Source organism: Idiotropiscis lumnitzeri, chromosome 5 (assembly GCF_059441095.1).
Source record: "Idiotropiscis lumnitzeri isolate Australia: NSW breed Sydney's pygmy pipehorse chromosome 5, RoL_Ilum_1.0, whole genome shotgun sequence".
NCBI lineage: Eukaryota > Metazoa > Chordata > Actinopteri > Syngnathiformes > Syngnathidae > Idiotropiscis > Idiotropiscis lumnitzeri.
This window is the reverse complement of record NC_142395.1, coordinates 9,764,711-9,781,449: the sequence shown is the minus strand read 5'-3', so window position 1 is coordinate 9,781,449 and position 16,739 is coordinate 9,764,711. Positions and strand designations below refer to the sequence as shown.

Genomic DNA, 16,739 nt, shown 5'->3' with positions numbered 1-16,739 from the left:
TTTGTAATAAAAAGTCATCTAGAAAAAGCCTCCAAAAGGTAACCACATACTCTTGCCAAGTCGAGTGGGAGAAAAGCATAAACATTCTTTCAATATGTTTACATTATACATTTTTTTTTGTACTGCTGATTGAAGGGTTCCGATAAAACGGCTGCTCTGGCACCATTGTTTAAATGTTTTTATGTGCATGGCAAAATGACTTCAAACAACTTGACGTATCTACCAGTTCCAGCCGCTTCACAAGGTCAGTTTACCGTTAGTTTGTCTTGGATGTTTGACCTAAGTCTGTTTCTTGATGATTCTGAACAGTTGCCTCCACTTTTCCATTCCTAACTTGAGATCTTCTTTTGAACTGTCACCAAAGTCTTCAAATTCTGGAATACTCTCTCACTTATGACTGTGATTTTACGTTTCTAAGAAAATCTTTTTATGAGGTACCATAGATCAATTATATCATTCATTCAAACTGGCCAACTTGAATAGACACAAGGTAAAAAATAAATAAATAAATGTATATATATATATATATATATATATATATATATATATATATATATATATATGTGTGTGTGTGTGTGAAAAAACATGAGGCATGGACATCAATGTCAGAGGAATATTTCTAATTTTGTATTTTCTGGCACGGCAGTGCATGCCGCTAGCACGTCTGCTTCACAGTCAAAGGTTCTGGATTTGATTTTGATTCCGGCGGGTGTTTACTAGAAACCGCTCCAGAGTTCTCCCACAAAGGCAGCAGGGATAGCATATAATTGCTCAACATACCGTATATCATGCCATGACTCTAAGCATATATCAAAGTTGGGATTTTTTCAAATCAAAACAACATTACATAATCCATCACCCACATCAAATACACCAGATTACTGTCACGATTATAATTTGGTCTATTTCACATATTTTCACAAATCAATAACATTGTTCAGTCCCCACATTGGTGTATATGATGTGAGTGCAGTTCACATTACAACGTACCTGTTTGTATTTACGCAGAATTCTGTTCTGCTGACTGAAGAAAACATAGATTGCTCCTTTGTGATCATCTTCTAATGGAGCCCCGACCACCAGGTCACTGAAGCCATCTCCATTTAAATCAGGGACTGGTGCAAGGGACGAGCCAAAGCGAGCATTCTGGCCGCCATTATGGATCTCTAATGCACCCTCAAAAATGTAGCGGTTCTGAAAGATTTGGGAAATGAAAGTCATTTGTTATATCTCTCTGGTGTATTTTTAAGTCAATTAGAAACAGACAGTAACAAAAATAACCATTGGTGATGACTGGCTATCGATGGGACATAATGCTGACATGATCTTGAACAGGACGTGCATTGTCACTGCACATCAGGGGTTGACGGAGCAATTTGAGTTTGTACATTTACAGCCCAGCATTTCATTTCAAAGCCACATGTAAATACACTTTGAAAGCAAATTCTCTCATTGTAGGACTGTAGTCTCAAATCTAGTTTTGCATTGATGATTTCATGGACCTGAATCCATCTCTTTTTCATCCTTATGGACATAACCCACATTTAATTAATTCAGGAAAAGTAGCAGGTTTACTTATCTTCTATGTGAATTAACCGAATAAGAAATAAAAAAATCTTTTTAATTTGCTGCGATTTATTCAGACAACATTAAATCTGTCTGTTTGATCTTGAACTTGATGATTTCTAACATCTGTGAATACAATACAATACAACTTTATTTATTTGGCGCATTTCACAACTGTGAATAAATTAGGAGTAGTAAACACCATATTTTAGTGGACTCATTAACAAAAAACATTTAACGTGGTGATGGTATGAACTTAGAGTACCTATACTTAATCATCGACCATTCTTTTTGTCTATCAGCATAACAGTCTCATAAAACATCAAAACAGAACAACAGGAAATAGGACACATGGAAAAAGTCACATTACACTTTGAAAAGCACTTATGTCAGCGTCTGGGGTTAGTAGACTTGATGAAGTACAGCTACTGATCATGACGGAGATGAGGAATTACGTGTAGGCACCAAGAGACTGCAAATGATGAAATGCCTGAAAAGACAATAATATCTGTCTAGGTTCTTCTTCATCGCTTGCTCAACTTTTCCGTATCAAGATAGGTCAACAGCTTTTACTATCGGCAGAATCCAATTATTTACGCTCGGTTCTTTAGTGAGCATATCATGATGGAATGTATAGGAAGCTGAAGAGTTAAACAGCCACAAATGGACTTTTGTAAAATCTAGATCAAATTTGCTGACTAAACAAAGGGGCTGTTAAATCTGTTGGAGGGGGGGAAAAGGTCCGGAATGACTCCAAGTAGAAGGTCAGATGGAAAATACCCAAGTTTATGGAAGTAATTAACTGACTGGAAAATGTTTCAAAGAAAGCATTCTGACTGAATGGAGAAAAGTGCAACTCTACCAGTAGTCAGGCATGTCATTGCCCTACTTGGCTTTTCAGTCCATAATAAAATTTAGCACAGAGGAAACATGAGATGACCATTTTTTCAGTTGAATAAATGCGAATGAAGTTGATTTAGGAGGGCAGCTTTTCCTTCTCAGCTACCTGATGAGTATGTAGAGTGAGAGTGAAAGGTATATTCTGAGCTGGTTCAGTCATTGCTTTAGTTCAGGATGGTAAAAATCAGTTCAAAAAGTAACTTATACAAGTGTTTAAACACTGAATAGAATATTATTTTTGATCAGCCACCAGATTTCAATACGAAATTTGGAACGGACACGATAGTAGTCACATATCATTCTAGCATCCTTTGCTTTATATGTATAAAAAAAATGATAATAACCATGTTTAAACCAAATTGGCCAACCATCTGATTGGCTATTGTTTTAGTAGTATCACTTATCACATAAGTAAAAAATATTTGGATTGCAAATTGCCATCCATCTAGATTTCTCTGTTAAGTTACATGTGGTTGGTCCATACCATACATGCCCCAATGAATTTATTTTTCCAACGAGCAAGACAGACCTGGAACTGTAATTTCCTTCAATTACAGAAAGTTCTCGCCTTCAATGATTCGACTGCAACAGGTTTAGGAGGGACCAAATACTTTCCTGTTGAGTTCATTATGAGGCGTCGCAAAGTATTTTCCTTTTTGATCTACGTATTTGATCTGGTCAAAGTCATGGGGCAGATGTCTGCCTGCAGTTAACTGCAGAGCTGGAATGCTACAATTACAACTTGAAGCCGAGGTGTGTTGTGAAATGATGTCTGGAGATTGAACAGGTGTGGTCCCGTTTTACTAAAACAGTTTACTCGGCCTCAACTAGACGAATGCCATTAGAGTATGTGGTCTGGCTCTTTCAGGCTGAAGTATTTCCACCTACCAGTTCGGTCACTCTGTAGATGTATACTTTTCCTTTCTCCATGCCTCCACTGAAGAACATCGGTGCCGCCACCAAAAGGTTATCAGTTATGCCGTCTCCGTCAATATCCATTGGTGCAATCTCACTGCCGTAATAGGAGCCAATCTGAAAATATGACATATGTTTGAGAATATTTCAAGATGCACATCAACATCTTTATGTGTACAACTAAATAGTCTGACTGCTTTGTAGGTTTGTTAGTCTAAGTTGGCTCTCTGTCCTCAATATTCCAAGCAAATGTGGGTTTGTGTTTTGTGAATTTAGCTGTTATGACATATTTGTCAATGTTCCGACTCTGGGAGCATTACTGGATCAGTCGCTGCATGGAACAGTATCTAACTGGCTTTTGATTAGAAACATCTGCCCCCCCAAAATAAATAAATCAGTGGAGAGGAGGAATTAACAAGGTTTCTTTCTAAAATATCAACTGTTTGTGATGAGTTGCTGCTGCCGAGGTAAAATGTAAACTAGTTGAGGATCATGGTCTCATGCCAGCTTCGAGTGGTGAGCGGTCAAGAAGACATTGCCACATCCGCTTGAAAAAGTCGTTCTGATCATTTCATACAGTATGAGTTTACTGTCCTCATGACCTCTCCAACAATGACTTGTACAATTAAAATGAGTTTGGACATGACTTATATGAAGTATTTTAGATATTAGACACCCTGATATTTTTTAAATATCAGTCAGTCTGGTTGCCTTGCTGTCTGATCTGATCTGGTCAGATCCGATCAAATCTCGGCTGGAATATACTTGTGCCTAAACTCCAGTGACTAGAACAGGCATGTGACATTCTGGATGGAAATAATGTTATATGATATTTACCAGTAGGAATACTGCATAACACAAATTATCATTCTTCCGTTCACATTCTGACAACTATAAAAATAAACATACAGTAGCTCTTTGGTTTTCATAGCCAGCTGGCAGTTTCCCCAGAAAGTGACATCAGTTGAATCGTTTCCGCAATAATTTAAAGAACTTAACAGTGGTCAACCAGTCAACAAATGTTTTAGACTGTTGTGTTTTATCAACAGATTTAAATCGAAGTTAAATATATGAGAAAATGCCAAATATAAACACCACACCACTTTTCTTTGATTCAAAAAGTGTAAAAGAGTGCCACTTAATAATGTTGTTTACATCAAAAGGCAACATTTTATTTCCTTTTAAAAATGTTTAAATCATTTTAATCTCCAAAAATGTAAAATTTTGGGCGCAATTCGGTGGCTTTCAAAGCACCCATTGGCAGAGTTACACATATGCACATATACACAATGCACATATTTGAATTTAGGTTAATGAAAATAAATGTGATTTGTAGATTACCTTAAATTATTTATTTCATTCACCTCAAAAAAGTCTTTAAACTCAAATTTACATGTTTACTTGGCTTACTCCACAAAGAAGACATACTAGAAAAGTGACAGTATAATTAATCAAAGTTTAACTTTTGAAGCAATTTCTATAGTCTCCTGAATGGAATAAAAAAATTAGGCTCATTCGTAGTACACAATTCAGTGTAAAAACTCAAGTAGTTCAGGTTAGTACCTGCTGGCCTTTGAGGGAATGGAGGATGGTGAGGTTACCAGGGGTCTTCAAAGTGAAAATGATCACTTTGCCAGTATGGTTAAAGCGAGGCGCTCCGGCAACAAGTAGACGTCCATTTTTGGCTGATACCACTGATGTCACTGCGTAACCTGAGCAGAAATAAAACATTGACCATAAGATAACCTTTGAAAATTCAATAGCTCGGTCAATCTGCAAATCAAGAGACATTCTTGAGGCAAATCGCATTCCATACAATACATTCATATAGAAATCAGTTTTAAGGGTAAATTTAAACAGATGCTCATCGGATTCCCAGCACAGCAATGTGCAGAGCTGATATTGAACAAATACTCTGCTTTTTCCAGTATTATATTTTGTGTATTCCCACTGAAAATTCCGCTTGATCAACATGTACTTTTCCACCTCCATAATACCCCTTGTCTAGAATTTTACTTCCACCTCATATTACGACTCAAGCTACTTTAGCTGGCAGCCTGCTGGATAAGCTTAGTCAAACAAACCACTGATGGTAAAAACACCGGTTTTGTGGTGGAGGAGATAGATGGGGCTGGACGGGATGGAAACGACTGAGTGGTAGGGCACTGGGGTCCATAATAAAGACAAATCTGTATACCCCCCCCCCCCCAAAAAAAGGGGGCTCTTGATTAAGTGAATCTTTTAAAACTGAAACCAAATGGACCTCTACAGAAATTGGAAAGCATATTGTCATATGTCAATTCATAGCGAATTTCACTCTCACACATGTAAATAATAGAGACCAAAGATGACCAATTTAACGTAAATACAGTCCACAGAGTGTAGGTAAACATACTATCAAACTGAACTGAGTTAAATGCATTCATTCATGTCAATGGCATAGTTTGTTTCTAAAATAAAAAGCTGTGTATGTGAATTAATAGAATTGGAGGGATACTGACCCAAGTAGGCGCCATGGTTTTTGAGCTCTTCCGGAAACTCCTGCATGTAGGACGCTTTTGGAGGCACCACCTTCCCTTGTCGTGTTTCTTTTAGCACTGCCCCGTTCCAATCATAAGCCCCAACAGCTCCCACCAGAGTTCCATCCTTGAGGAGACATTTCATACCTTTGTCAAAACTGACTTCAAAAACTTTATAGATATATTCATTTAATTTGCGTATCGTGTGAAAAGAGAATAATACTAATCAATCCAAAAGCAATTGATTTTGCCTCAATTTTTCTGACTTTGATTGGTCGAATTAAATAGCAGTGTAAGGAATTTATTATGTTCTCTTTATAATACCCCAAGCAAATGATAAATCATCACACATTTCTTTGTTTCGCTCTTAAGTTCAAGCATCAAAACTATTGATTACTTTACAGCGGATGTGAAGACCCACCTTACCAATTTAAAAAAAAAAAATCACATGCAATCCATCCATATCCAAACAACGTTTTTTTTTTTACTCCAAGTTTAAGCTTACAAAACAAACAACAGCTGGATAAACCATAAATATTGATGTATAAAATGTCTGGTAGTATATGACATAAGCAGCTTGCAGTCTCGAGAAAAACATCTGGGCCTTCAGGACATTCCTCCTCTTTTAAATCCCAACATTCCTTCCGATAAGTTATCCTACTTTCAACCCTCAGGTTGACTGCTGAGGAGCATCTACGGAATCCGGCCTTGTGGACTGAATTCCCGACCTTTCCTGTCATCCCTCTGCAGATTCTCAGCTATTTTCAGCAGAAGTGGGATAAATGGATTTGTCTCTTGACAAATCCCACTGTGAAGGGAAACTTAAAAGCTAAAGGATTAACCCATTGAGTTAGCATAGAGGTACTCTATAGGTCCCTTGCACGGATCTCAGAGCAAGGCATTCTGGGAGGTCTTTTTTTCCTGTCGCAGCCATCATGGGTGGCTACACATGCGCTGCTTGCATGCACACACAGCTGTTAAGAGCGATCATTAATATGCTGATAACGCACGTCTGACTCCTGCGACTTTAACGACAGGGGAAAGACAGATTAATGAAATGGACATTGCACTGTTAATTTAACGGTGGCTTTATTCCATTCCACTTCAGCACCAAACAATTTGCTATTTTTGTATCAATAGCGGCTATCATGAAATTAGCTTTCGGCTAACGTTGCACTCGTCCGACTGCTAGCTTCTACTAGCTAGCTAGCAGAACTGGGCACTTGACGCTTTTTTTCCGGTCAGTCCACTGCCCTTCCGGCCGCTATGTTGTTGCCGTTCCTGGCTCGAACCTCCTGCCTGATTTATAAAAATTGTTGGCCCCTCTTGCCCCCCTTGTAATGGTATGCCCCAGTAGCGGCGGGAGGTGCGGGTTACGTGTTGTCAGAATAAGGAAATACAGGCACGCTTGAACGAACACTGCTGTCTCACGTCTCTTCATACATAAACAGTTGGTAGTGGCGCTTTTGACGTGTTCTGAGGCAATTTTTCTCGTTTTCCCATTTCGCAAGTGGGTTCATCAAACGCAAGCGGACTAAAAATCAACCTCCGACCTTTGTTAATCGAACCCTTTTTCAAAATTTGTCACTCCCAGTCCCCCGCCCGAAGAAATGGGCGTAAAGCCAGGCCGGAGGGCCGGACTGTTTCGCCCCTGTGTTCCGCCCAGCTCTGCTAGCTAGCTTGCTCATGAATCCAAAACATAAGCGGCTTGTAGTTTAGTATTATTGCATATGACATATTTTTATGGTGGTCTATACAAAATAATCTCTCATATCATTACAATTTTAAAAGATAAACAAACTGAGTGCTCACAAAGTGATTGCTGCGCACACAATCCTAAACTATCAATTGGCCATGGAGGAGGTCTGCACAGGAGATGTTACTCAGCCACTCCGCTTGTTGTGTTTTAGACATTTCTTCTGTTTCCTGGCACTGGTGCATAATTATCATTGGAAACATTGATCTATAACACCCAATGATGCAGGAAGATTGCACCATTTTAAGAGCCACCGAGAAGCCTATTATGCAACAAATGCAAACAGTCCACTTCCATCCACTCAAGATGGTGAGCTAAAAAAAAACTAATAGTACAAAGCGGAAGTGACTTCACGTGCAAGTGACTTATGGTGTTTCCAAGATGTGAGACATACCTCAACTCCCCCCTTCTGCTGTGTCACCCAGAAAGAGATTGCAAAGCAAAAAGCCATATTGCAACAAAACTGACTGTCTCAACTCCTCATCATATGTATCCCTGGAGAGAAGCAGTGTTTTATTTCCCATCCCTGCATGGCTGAAGTGGAAAAGACAATCTGTATTTTCTGCCAGGGGCCCCTAAATCAAGATCACCTAGACCTCTGGCACCTCTGAGGGGAAGTGAAAAGTGATAAATGGCGGAGTATGAGGAGGCGTTATGATACCATAAGAATTGAGACAATGCTCCATTTGATGACAGACGGTATGAGACAATGTGATAGCATAAGTACGACTAACCTCAACATTGTGGGCGGAGAATCCAGCTTGAGACATCTGGAGGCCAAATGCTGTTCCATTTTTACTGGTTCCTGTATAAACAAATACGTCATGAAGGCCTTTGAAGCTAGCACAATTAATCTTTCATATCATATGGATGTGGAGAAATTACAGTTGCATTTTGAATATCTGATTTTGAATCCTTGATATGTTCAATAACACACATGCCTACAAAGTGCTATGTTTTGATTATGAAAAACAACCTATTTGTTGTTTTCGGACAGGGGTGTCAAATATATGCCCCATGGGCCGGAACTGGCCCGTTCGGGGATGTAATCCAGCCTGTGGTATAAATTATGAAAGTGAAGAAATGCATGAAAAAAAACAAACATTTTTATTTTATTTTATTATTCATTTATTTTTATGAAACGCAATTCCAAAATGATCCACCAGGGGCACACTAATTTAGGAGTAGGGGAAGCAGCACTGAACAGCGCATGAAAACTGACGATAATGGTGTCCCTTCTGCTAATTAAGGTGTTGTCTAACCTCAGTTGAAAAAATGTCCGTCAAAAAAGTGAAAAGTGGATGCTGACTATCGAGTTTTCCAAGAAAAATGGACAGCTTACTTCAGGGGAAAATGTGGGCTTAGTGCGTAATCAACAAGTTTCATAAGGAATATAATATGCGGTGCTAATATGAGACTCATCATGGCGAAAAACTTGGCTGTTTGCATGGACGGGGAGGGAAGATAAATGGGATTGGTGGTTGGTCTGAGGAAACAGCTAATGAAATAGCATCAGCATCAAAGCCGTATTTACATGGTGCGTTGCGTGTGTTAAAACATTCATGCTGAAAGCAGCAGAACTTGTGTGCCCGAGAAGCGACAAGCCTCTGCCAACATTCGTCGGCCAAGGAATAATGTGGTAGAAAGGATTTTGGAACTCTCAGATTTGGCCAATACAAAGTCAAGTCATTTTTTGCTTCTGCTGATGAGAGCAGTGACATTAATGATGTTGCTCAACTGGCCATATTTGTGGAGTTAAGGAGACAGTGACAGTCACTGAGGACTTTCTTCAGTTGAGAACGGAAGGGAGGTGGGAGGAAGGAAAGAGGGCGGTAAAAAAAATAAGGAAGGCGGGAAGGAAAGAGTATGGAGGGATGAAAAGGTAGAGAATGGAAGGACCGGTCGAAACAGATTGGCTCAATATGGCCCATAAGGACAACAGGAGGAGTTCAAAATGTATTCATTATGAGGTTGTTTTAGTTTTTTGTATTTGAGTCGTAATTGTACAAACACTGTGACAAGATGTAAATGATAATCAGAAGCAAGTGGCACGTTTGCCTTAAAAAAAAATAATAATTTCTTGTTCATAATATAATTTTGGAAAAGCATATCTCGTTAAAAAATATAAAGGATTTCCTTATGTACTTCTTTTCATGAAACCAAAGGGAACAAACATTGACTTATTGTCATTTATACGTAATTATGCTATTACTAGCAGTCTGGCCCGTTTGAGATCTAAACAGGTAATATGTGGCCAATGATCTATCATGAGTTTGACAGGCTGACGAGAAGAGTGTGATTACCTCAACAAACCCAACTACTTCCACACATTTTTGTTCTCAAAGAAAATTGTAGGATGCTCGAATAAATAAAGGATCATCAAGCAAACCTTCTAAACTGAAGATGCGTTCGCCAAGAGCATCCACAATGTCCTTCAGTGCCGACTCGTCCGTCACATTAAAAAAGTGTTTGTCATCTGGGTCGCTGGCAATGTATTTGATCTCATTGAGGAATGCTTCAGGATTAATTCCTCTCCGGTTGTAGTAGCCAAGAACCTGTGAAGATGCGAGAGAATGCTCAGCAATAGATATAAGGAACAAGCACTTCTGGTCATGGAATATGCAATGCTGTTAACCAACCAAATGGAAGTTAAATTCATCTTGAGAAAGTTCTCAAAAAATGTCTTAAAATGAGGATGCGCTCACCAATTGCATTTTGTTTTTGGTCATTAACTCAAAGAATAAAATATGTTTTTAGCAACAAGCAGTAGAGGCCAACAAAAGAGTATTATGTGGTCTGGACCACATCATTTACACTTTTAATTGCATATCCACTCAGATGTTTTGGGGTTAATTGTTTTCCACTGTTAACATAAGATCCCGAAATAACCCGATGAGGTCATTACTTTTAAACATGCCGGTACTGCTTTAAAGCTGCACTCAAAACTCAGTAGCCACCAGACAAGAAACCTCATAAAATTGGAGTCCAAACCTAGGTGAATAATTGGTCTAGCAGACTCACAGCAATGGCGTAACGAGTGATTCCATCCTTCTCACTCTCCTCTATGGCTGGCTGCAGGTCAACACTATCATGAGACTCTCCGTCAGTTATCACAATCATCACTTTCTTGGCCCCACGTCGACCTCCTTGTTTGAAAGCTTCAGATCTGCGACAATAACATACAGGATAGTTTCACCAAATGACATTCTGAAAATGAGCGAACAGTAGATGGTGGCGCGTACCGTGCAATGTTGATGCCAAGAGCCGTGTTGGTCTCCTCTCCGCCCCGCTGGTCAATACTGCGTGCTCTCTTTACCACTTCCTCCACAGATTTAAAATCATTCAGTTTGAACTCGTGTACCACTTTCTCACCATACTGTACAACTCCAACCTGGTCGAAGAGACACAGTAACAAACCACAGTTAGCACAGGCCCAGTTCAACAACGTGTTCTGGAAATAAAAAAGGAAACACCTGAATTTGACCTGGTCCAATATAGAACTTCTGAAGAATGTTGATGAGAAAAGCCTGCACTTCATACCAAGGGTAGATGGAGTTTGAGCCATCCAGAACGATCACTATGTCCATATAGGTCTCACATCCTAAAAAACATTTCCAAATGACAAATGAAATAAATGCTGGATCAGCATATATCCGTACAAATAAATATCCCTCTTTGGGTCAGGGTGTGTTGGGTTCAAAACGTACGTACTCTGAAAGGCAGGGGCAATCGTTCTAGAGAACTTGAAGCTAGCATTGACTCTGGAACATATACCAGTGCTGTAGTAAGAACTGCCACACTCATAAGACCAAAGTGGGCCACAGGCCTGAAACGTCAAAGAATAATATTCAAGTCATAAAATGGTCCTATTGTAATCAATAATTGATGTTTGTCAGGTTATTTTGTATGGTATGTCAAAATACTTATCCCTGAAATTATTTTGACAACAGAAAAGGCAACAAATACATTTCTGAGTGTTCATTTAAAGTACAGTTGTCTGAAACTGGAATAAATAGATATCTTTGATACAATCAAACCTCGGAAAGAAAATGATGGTGATGAAGGAACTGCAATTTAGCAAAACAGAGAGACATTTGGACTGCCACAAAATAAGTAAACTCAACCGCTGGCATCTTTTTAATTAGTTTTGAGTCAATTGTCTCAACAAAAAAAACACATAAAATTGAGAGTACAGTGAACAAGAACATGAATTATCCATTTCTCAATCCATTATTTATGCTGTGTCTGGAGCAGAGCAGGTTTGTGGTAAACTGGATCCTGAGCCAGCTGAGGCAGGATCTTGAAAAAATGCTCAAGTTTCATCTTGCAGTTTTGAGCGTAAGAAAACAATTGCTCATAAATAAATCTGATGACCAATTCAATATGCATGAAGATGGCCTCACCACAAAACTGTTGTCTTTAGGATTGGTTGTAAGCGACATTCCCAACCTCATCTTGTCTTTCCGCTCAGATACATTGGTCAGAGATATCCTTCCTTGATGGAAAACAAGAGATGATCTCAAATGCTCATTTACAAACAAAACAGACTGCACATGCACAGAATACTTTCACTTTCTTGGACTTGGGTGTCTCCCTGGCCACACGCAGATGAACAAAAATGAACAGGGCCAATTTTGAAACTTGTGTGAATTGGCATGCCATGTGGTACAAAACACACGGAAATATAAAGAAGCCATAAAAGTGTAAAATGCGCAATGACTGCTTTAGTAATGTCTGTCTCACACATGCCACCATGATGTTTAATGAGTCACATGTAAGAGAACATGCAAGTCAAGGGCGCTGTTGTATCTTAGTGATGATGTGTTACTTTACCTAGATTAAGCTTGGTGCAACCATTTCCATTGGTTCGTTTGGTAAGGGAACATTTATATACATCCCCTGTCTGGTAAGCACCGTTCATTTCATACGGTGCGCCGACTAATAACCTGCAAAAACAGAGCATCGAAAAAAAGTCAATTTTTAAGTGCGTCCTCCTCTCACATAGGAGAGCAGTGATGTAAGCAACGTCCAGATTTCTAATTATGTTTATAATACGTCACTGAACATTGCAACAGATCTTGCAAATGATAAGCTTTACCTAACAAAGTCATTATTGTTTTAATTTACTTGATTTGAAAGGACATAACGTGAATTACATTTAAATATATATTTGATCACTTCAAAGCTTTTAGCGGGCACATGTCCAAACTGTTCATTGTTTCATTACTTTTTGCAAAACGTGCCGTTGTCTCAAGCAACAGCAAAATTCACAACTCGTGTTTGAGACATAAATGTACCAATGAATTACCATGGGAATTTATTGAACATGCGCGTTCAATTAGAATTGGTAGTTAAACAGTTCTCTTCATCCTCGTGCTTATCGTGTCACAGAGTGTCATCAGCATTATGCAATACACATCCAAAGAGACTGTACGAGTCACAAAAGGCATAGAGGCATCGAGCGGTTCAGAGCTCAAATGCCTGTGTTGAGGTTCATCCTGGAATTTCACCTGAAAGTTGGGGATTCTTAATTTTTTGTGAGGAGTGTTAGCATACCAACTGCAAGAATGTTAGCAGTTCCGTATCTTTTAAAATAGCACCTGATCACAGGGCACATTGTACAATCCTTATTGAACTTTAGCACGATTCTACTCCACTTGTTAGCGTATCAACCATTTGTATATTAACATTCTAGGCTTTAGCATTACAGCCCATGCGCATTGAGGCACGAGATGACCCAGGTTGTTGTTGGTCATAGACCACACTAGCATACTTTTAGGTCACCTCTAAAAAAAAAAATACTTTTCAGTCCAATACATTCTTCCATTGCAGGTTATGGTCTTAAAAAAAAAAAACTTTAAAAAGCCAGTCACACGCTTCACTTCACGTTGGGTCCCCTGTGTGGGATCAGATTGGGCTCATAAATGTCACTAGAAGGCAGGGCTGTCCAAATCTGGTCCTTGAGAAACACAAGTCTGCACGTTTTAGTTGTTTTGCTCCTCCAACTTCAACACACTTGATTCAAATGATCAGGATCGTCATCAGGCTTCTGCAGCGCTTGCTGATGAGCTGATTATTTGAAGTGTATTGGCGGGGGGAAACATCTAAAACATGCAGGATAGCAGCCCGCCAGGTCCACATTTGAACAAACAAACAAAGTACCTCATAGGAGCTTGAGTTATAAGAAAAAAATGAGACATTTTTTTTCATGATGGTTTGATGTTTGCATGTATATTTTACAGAGTCGTAAATAGTGCACAGAATGAATTTCTAAACGTGACCGCAGTAGCCTGACAGTAACATTAAATAGTGAATAATATCTTCATAAATAGTAAATGGCCTTTCACCAATCTACCTTCGGTACTCAAAGCGCTTCACACTATTACCTCATCTACTGACTGATGACATACCATTAGAGGAACTGGAGGTTCAGAATCTTGCTCACAATGATCGGGGTTCAAACCCACAACCTCTAGGTTGGGAAACAACCACTCGACCACTGAGCCTCACCACCCCGGCAAAATGTTTTATAGACTGTAGCTCTTGTACAGTACTGGATCTCAATGAATTGCTCAAGTGGTTAGAATGTGGCTGGATAGTGGTTTATGCATTTATGGACTTGCATCAATTATCGTGAAAAGGTTGCATAAATATGTTTAGAATTCCAGGAAATTCGTTAAAAAAAAAAAAAGATTTAAGATTAATTTGAACAACTAAGTAATTCAAAGAAAATGACAGGATAAGCACTGATGCACAAAAATGCTCCACAGGAATGATACTTGTCACCACTTTATTGCAAAAGCAGACCATTACCAGCTGTCTGAGGACTTCTATGTCAATAGAACTTTTAAAGGGTCTCAAATGTTCATATTTTTGTGGCACATGCTTTTTGGGTGCCCCCAGTTGTTTCAAAACCTCAAACAAGCATTTTCCAGAAACGAGGACAGGCAATAGTATGTCTTCTCTCGGAACTGTCACTGCATTATGGTGAAAGAGTTTGGGTGTCCCAATGTTTCTTGGGCTAAATTGTTTCTGTGCCGCAGTCAGAAAGGGACCAAACAAAGCATGACTCAGAGCCCCCTCTCAAGAGGACCAAAAATTGAGTTTCTCTTTGCCCAGACATAGGTGCACATGGCCTCCCTCTGGAGCCAGGCCAGAAGGTGGTCCCACTTTTATGAAAGGGCCTGAAGGTAGTGCAACTATAGAATTTCTAGGTATGGATTTTGTGGTCTCACAAAATGCTGCTTTTTGCAGATTATGTGGTTCTGTCAGCTTTTTTAGCCGTGATCTTCAACTCTCACTCGAGTGTGAATCGATTAGGATAGCAATGAACACCTCCAAATCTGAGACCATGGTCCTCAGTCGGAAAAAGGGTGGAGTGCCCTCACTAGGTCAGGGATGAGTCCAATGCGTGTTCATTTTTTTGTGCTCAAGAAGAAAGGGTCAAATAAAGACTCAACAACTGATTAGAGTTCCGATATTTAGTTTCTTCAATTTCTGGAGTTCAGGAAATACTTCAAAGACAGATATCTGGGCGGCTTTTTCTTAATCTCACAAGTTGGTCAGGAAGTCCGGGAGCTAGTTCCTCAGTGATGGACTCAGTCAAAGAATGTTCAGTCTTTGCACCAGGTTCTGTTGGATGATGGTGTTGAAGTTGGAGTAGAAATACAAGAACAGGCTTATTAAGGAGTTCCTATTTTCAAGGAGGTTGAGGGCTGTATCGAACAATGATGGGATGACATCATCAAAGGAGCGCTTCTTTGTTGAAGTACTGATGAGGGTCCACTGTGATGTTGACGGAGATTTTGATTTGCCCCATGATCATGATCCCTTCGTGACCATTAGAGTCAGTAGCTGCTTCACTCCACATTTACTCATTTGAGCACTGAAAACTGTCTTGAAGCACAGAGCAGCATCATGGGGCCACACCTTGATGCTCCTGACTGTGGGCTTGGACTTTTTCCCCAGTGGTTTTTAGGCTGGGGCCAACGGCATGGAGATGTGGTCGGAGAAGCCGCAATGGAGATAAGGGAGGGATTGTACATGTTTTTGCAAACACATTCCAGCGTAAAGAAGAGTGGCCGTCAATTTTACGTCGTTAAATCACCTGCGACCACATGCCTTTGGGTGCTTGGATTGTAGGGAGCTCATGATGTCATAAAGCTCCATATTGCCTTGCTAGCATTAGCATTAGCATGAGCTCTGAGACCTATGTAAACAGCGGTGACTTACAGTAAGCAGCCGTTAACTTGCGAGGAAAAAAAGGCACATTCACTCACTCACACACACACTAAAAACCTCTCAGCATTTTGTCAGAGTCAAGCTTTGAGGTTTGAGGTTGATTTTATTGGCAGCTGAAGCCTCTTGCATACAATACTCTCTTTCATTTCAATATACACACAAGCAAAGGCCATGACTGGCCCAAGCTGCCTAAGGGTGATAGAAGATTAATAACATGAAAAACAGTCAAATAAATCAGCAAAGGACAGGACAAGAAATATGTTTTTCCCCTGAATTCCTATGCAATTATTTTACCATTTGGACCGAAGTGCATTAAAATAATATTTTTAATGTGTGATACATTCTTAGTATTGCAGCATTTACTCTTGGTTGTTGTATTCTGTTGTTACTGCTATGAACAATTAACAGTGAATAACTACGTAATAATAATTACGTTTTTAAGAAATATATGCATAATATTCTTTTGTGAACTATAATCCCAGTAATGATTAAAAATCAACTTTTTTTCTCAAGGTTAATTAGTAAACAAATAATGGTTGGAGTGGACTTCAGTTCCCTTATTATCCAATTATCCATTTTTCCCAACACATTTTAACTCCAAGCGAACAGATTGATGAAGGTCCTTTTTGTTTGCAACATTAGCCAACGAGCGGTTTACCAGCACGAGTGCAAAGGAGTTTGGTGTGGAAGAACTAGATTAGTCCACGCCGAAGACCAACTTCAACTCTTACAAATGCTCTTCTGAATTCATGAAAAAAAAAAGCTTTCAGCCTACATCTTCAACAGAATCAACTTCAGTGCTTTTTGTTTGTGTTCATGTTCACTTCCTGTTAGGGAAAGAC

At 39.4% G+C, this 16,739-nt stretch overlaps 1 protein-coding gene across 2 annotated transcripts in view; it reads right to left on the bottom strand.

Moving 5' to 3' along the window:
• itga11a (integrin, alpha 11a) overlaps nt 1-16,739 on the bottom strand; it is a 57,118-nt gene that overhangs the window by 18,737 nt on the left and 21,642 nt on the right. For both annotated transcript variants that reach the window (XM_088296001.1, XM_088296000.1), the window contains exons 4-15: nt 12,490-12,602; nt 12,060-12,151; nt 11,368-11,482; nt 11,130-11,257; nt 10,899-11,047; nt 10,678-10,822; nt 10,046-10,211; nt 8,391-8,461; nt 5,883-6,027; nt 4,945-5,093; nt 3,355-3,498; nt 991-1,194 (exon numbers count right to left, since the gene is read on the bottom strand). In XM_088296001.1, the coding sequence (XP_088152127.1) occupies nt 991-1,194; nt 3,355-3,498; nt 4,945-5,093; nt 5,883-6,027; nt 8,391-8,461; nt 10,046-10,211; nt 10,678-10,822; nt 10,899-11,047; nt 11,130-11,257; nt 11,368-11,482; nt 12,060-12,151; nt 12,490-12,602 (1,621 nt within the window). The remainder of the gene's footprint in view (nt 1-990; nt 1,195-3,354; nt 3,499-4,944; nt 5,094-5,882; nt 6,028-8,390; nt 8,462-10,045; nt 10,212-10,677; nt 10,823-10,898; nt 11,048-11,129; nt 11,258-11,367; nt 11,483-12,059; nt 12,152-12,489; nt 12,603-16,739) is intronic.